A 2,500-nucleotide genomic window follows, 5' to 3' on the forward strand; every position below is an offset into this window, starting at 1 on the left:
TATTAATAAGCAGTGATGATGATAATGATAATAGTAATGATGATAACAATGACAATGAAAAATATATGATAATATGACAATGATAATGATGATGATAATGATAATAATAATGATAGCAATAATGATGATAATTTTCATTATTATCATCAATATTATAATGATGGTGATGATAACGATAATCATGACGATAATGATAATAATGAAAATAACAATAATGATAATAATGACAATAATAGTGATAACAATCATAAAAAATGATTACAAAAATAATGATAATAATAATAACAATAATGAAAATATCAATGAAAAACAACACTCACAGCAATCCCAACAATCACAACAACAACAATAATAACAACGATGATGATCCAAACAATAAAGATAATAACAAATAACAAAAATAATAACACCACCAATTCCACATCCCGCCCGCAATAGGTGGAAAATAGGCGGTCGGATTCACATTTTCCTCTGCAATTACAAGACCATTCGTGCAGCTTTCACGAAACTCGAATTCTGCAACCGACCGGATCTCTTCACTCAGAAGGCATTCACTGATTTTACGAATTCGGGTGAGTGTCTAAGTGGGAAATTCTGTTGGGGGGCGGGGGGGGATTGTTGGGGAGGGTGGGGGGGGTATTGTTGTGGAAGAGCTTATGTTTTTTTTTCTATTTTTTGGGTATTTTTTGTTTCTCGTTTTTTTTTTTTTTTCTTCTTCTTTCTTTCTTTCTTTTTCCTGTCTCTTTTCTCTTCCTCTTTCTCTCTTTATCTTTTGATGAGATTTTTAACAATTATGATAATCACTATAGTAACAGTAATTATGTAATTATATTGATGATAATATTCATGATAAAAAAAACAACAGCAATAGTCATAGCAATAATAATAATAATAATAATAATATATATATATGTGTGTGTGTGTGTGTGTGTGTGTGTGTGTGTGTGTGTGTGTGTGTGTGTGTGTGTGTGTGTGTGTGAGAGAGTGCGTGTGCGTGAGACCAACTTACCTTCACCCCCCCCCCCCTGACCCTCCCTCCTCCTCCAGGCATCTCCTTCAGCGATGGCCTCGGCTGGCAGACGCACCGCCGCTTCGCCCTCCGCCAGCTGAAGGACCTGGGAATGGGCAAGTCCAGCTTAGAGACGGCCATCCTGCACGAAGCCCAGTGCCTCGTGGAGGACTTCGGGGAGCACCTGGGACGCCCCGGGCCTCTGCCTTGGTCCATTCACGTGGCCGTCCTCAACGTCATCTGGAAGCTCACTGCCGGTAAGCTTTGAGTCTCGGGAGCTTATTTGGGTTGTGCGTTGAGGTGGCAGGACCTGCGCGCCTGCCACTTGTCCATCAGGGGCTGAATCGGTACAAGGCCTGTAAAGACTTCAATAGTTTACTAACCAATAGTACAAGTAGGCTACAAACTAGAGGAAGTTGAGAGAGAGAGAGAGAGAGAGAGAGAGAGAGAGAGAGAGAGAGAGAGAGAGAGAGAGAGAGAGAGAGAGAGAGAGAGAGAGAGAGAGAGAGAGAGAGACAGGAGGGAGAGAGAGAGAGAGAGAGAGAGAGAGAGAGAGAGAGAGAGAGAGAGAGACAGGGAGGGAGAGAGAGAGAGAGAGAGAGAGAGAGAGAGAGAGAGAGAGAGAGAGAGAGAGAGAGAGAGAGAGAGAGAGAGAGAGAGAGAGAGAGAGAGAGAGAGAGAGAGAGAGAGAGAGTCGAATTAACCTAATGTCTTGCAGTTGTGAAGTTGTTATATACAGCAGATGTCTTCCTCTTCGAAGGAACGTCTTTTTAAACATTATCTTAAGTGCTTCGTGACTGCAAGGAAGTTTTGAGTTTGTGTTTGTGAGATTAACCTTTTTTGGGGGGAAAAAATATTTTATACCTTGAGGCAGAATACTTATCGCACAAGAATAGCTCTATGAAGATGTTTATTATATTCGTAACATAGATATAGTCGGCGCATTGTGTTACAGCTGATGTTTGATGTTTGGACTTAGAATTTGGGTCTCAGGTATAACAGCTGGGATCTTTTTCAAGCTGTATCTTCATTAATCATTGTTTATTTATAATTTTGGTTAGGTTTATATGACTTAATGTATTGGAGTCTTTATATGTAAAATTTGTTATAACGATTTTATGGCTATGCAGAATGGTATTTATTGTAGTTATCCCTAACATTGGTTTTCTTTGAAGTCAGAATACTGTTCATTAGTATCTCTCTAGTCTTCCTCTCTCTCTCTCTCTCTCTCTCTCTCTCTCTCTCTCTCTCTCTCTCTCTCTCTCTCTCTCTCTCTCTCTCTCTCTCTCTCTCTCTCTCTCTCTCTCTCTCTCTCTCTCTCTCTCTCTCTCTCTCTCTCTCTCTCTCTCTCCTCTCTCCTCTCTCTCTCTCTCTCTCTCTCTCTCTCTCTCTCTCTCTCTCTCTCCCCCCCTCTCGCTCTCCCTCCCCCTCTCCCCCTCTCCCTCCCTCCCTCCCTCCCTCTCTCCCTCTCTCCCTCTCTCCCTCCTTCTC

The 2,500-nt window shown here is 41.4% G+C and overlaps 1 protein-coding gene across 1 annotated transcript in view; it reads left to right on the forward strand.

Moving 5' to 3' along the window:
* Positions 1–2,500, forward strand: part of LOC147467421 (cytochrome P450 2L1-like) — an 11,579-nt gene that overhangs the window by 2,789 nt on the left and 6,290 nt on the right. The window contains exons 3-4 of the mRNA XM_086531613.1: positions 439–572; positions 1,048–1,266. Of these exons, the coding sequence (XP_086387739.1) occupies positions 439–572; positions 1,048–1,266 (353 nt within the window). The remainder of the gene's footprint in view (positions 1–438; positions 573–1,047; positions 1,267–2,500) is intronic.

The sequence above is a fragment of the Penaeus japonicus genome, unplaced genomic scaffold (genome assembly GCF_977035675.1).
Source record: "Penaeus japonicus unplaced genomic scaffold, GWHDUDI00000001_assembly GWHDUDI00000036, whole genome shotgun sequence".
NCBI lineage: Eukaryota > Metazoa > Arthropoda > Malacostraca > Decapoda > Penaeidae > Penaeus > Penaeus japonicus.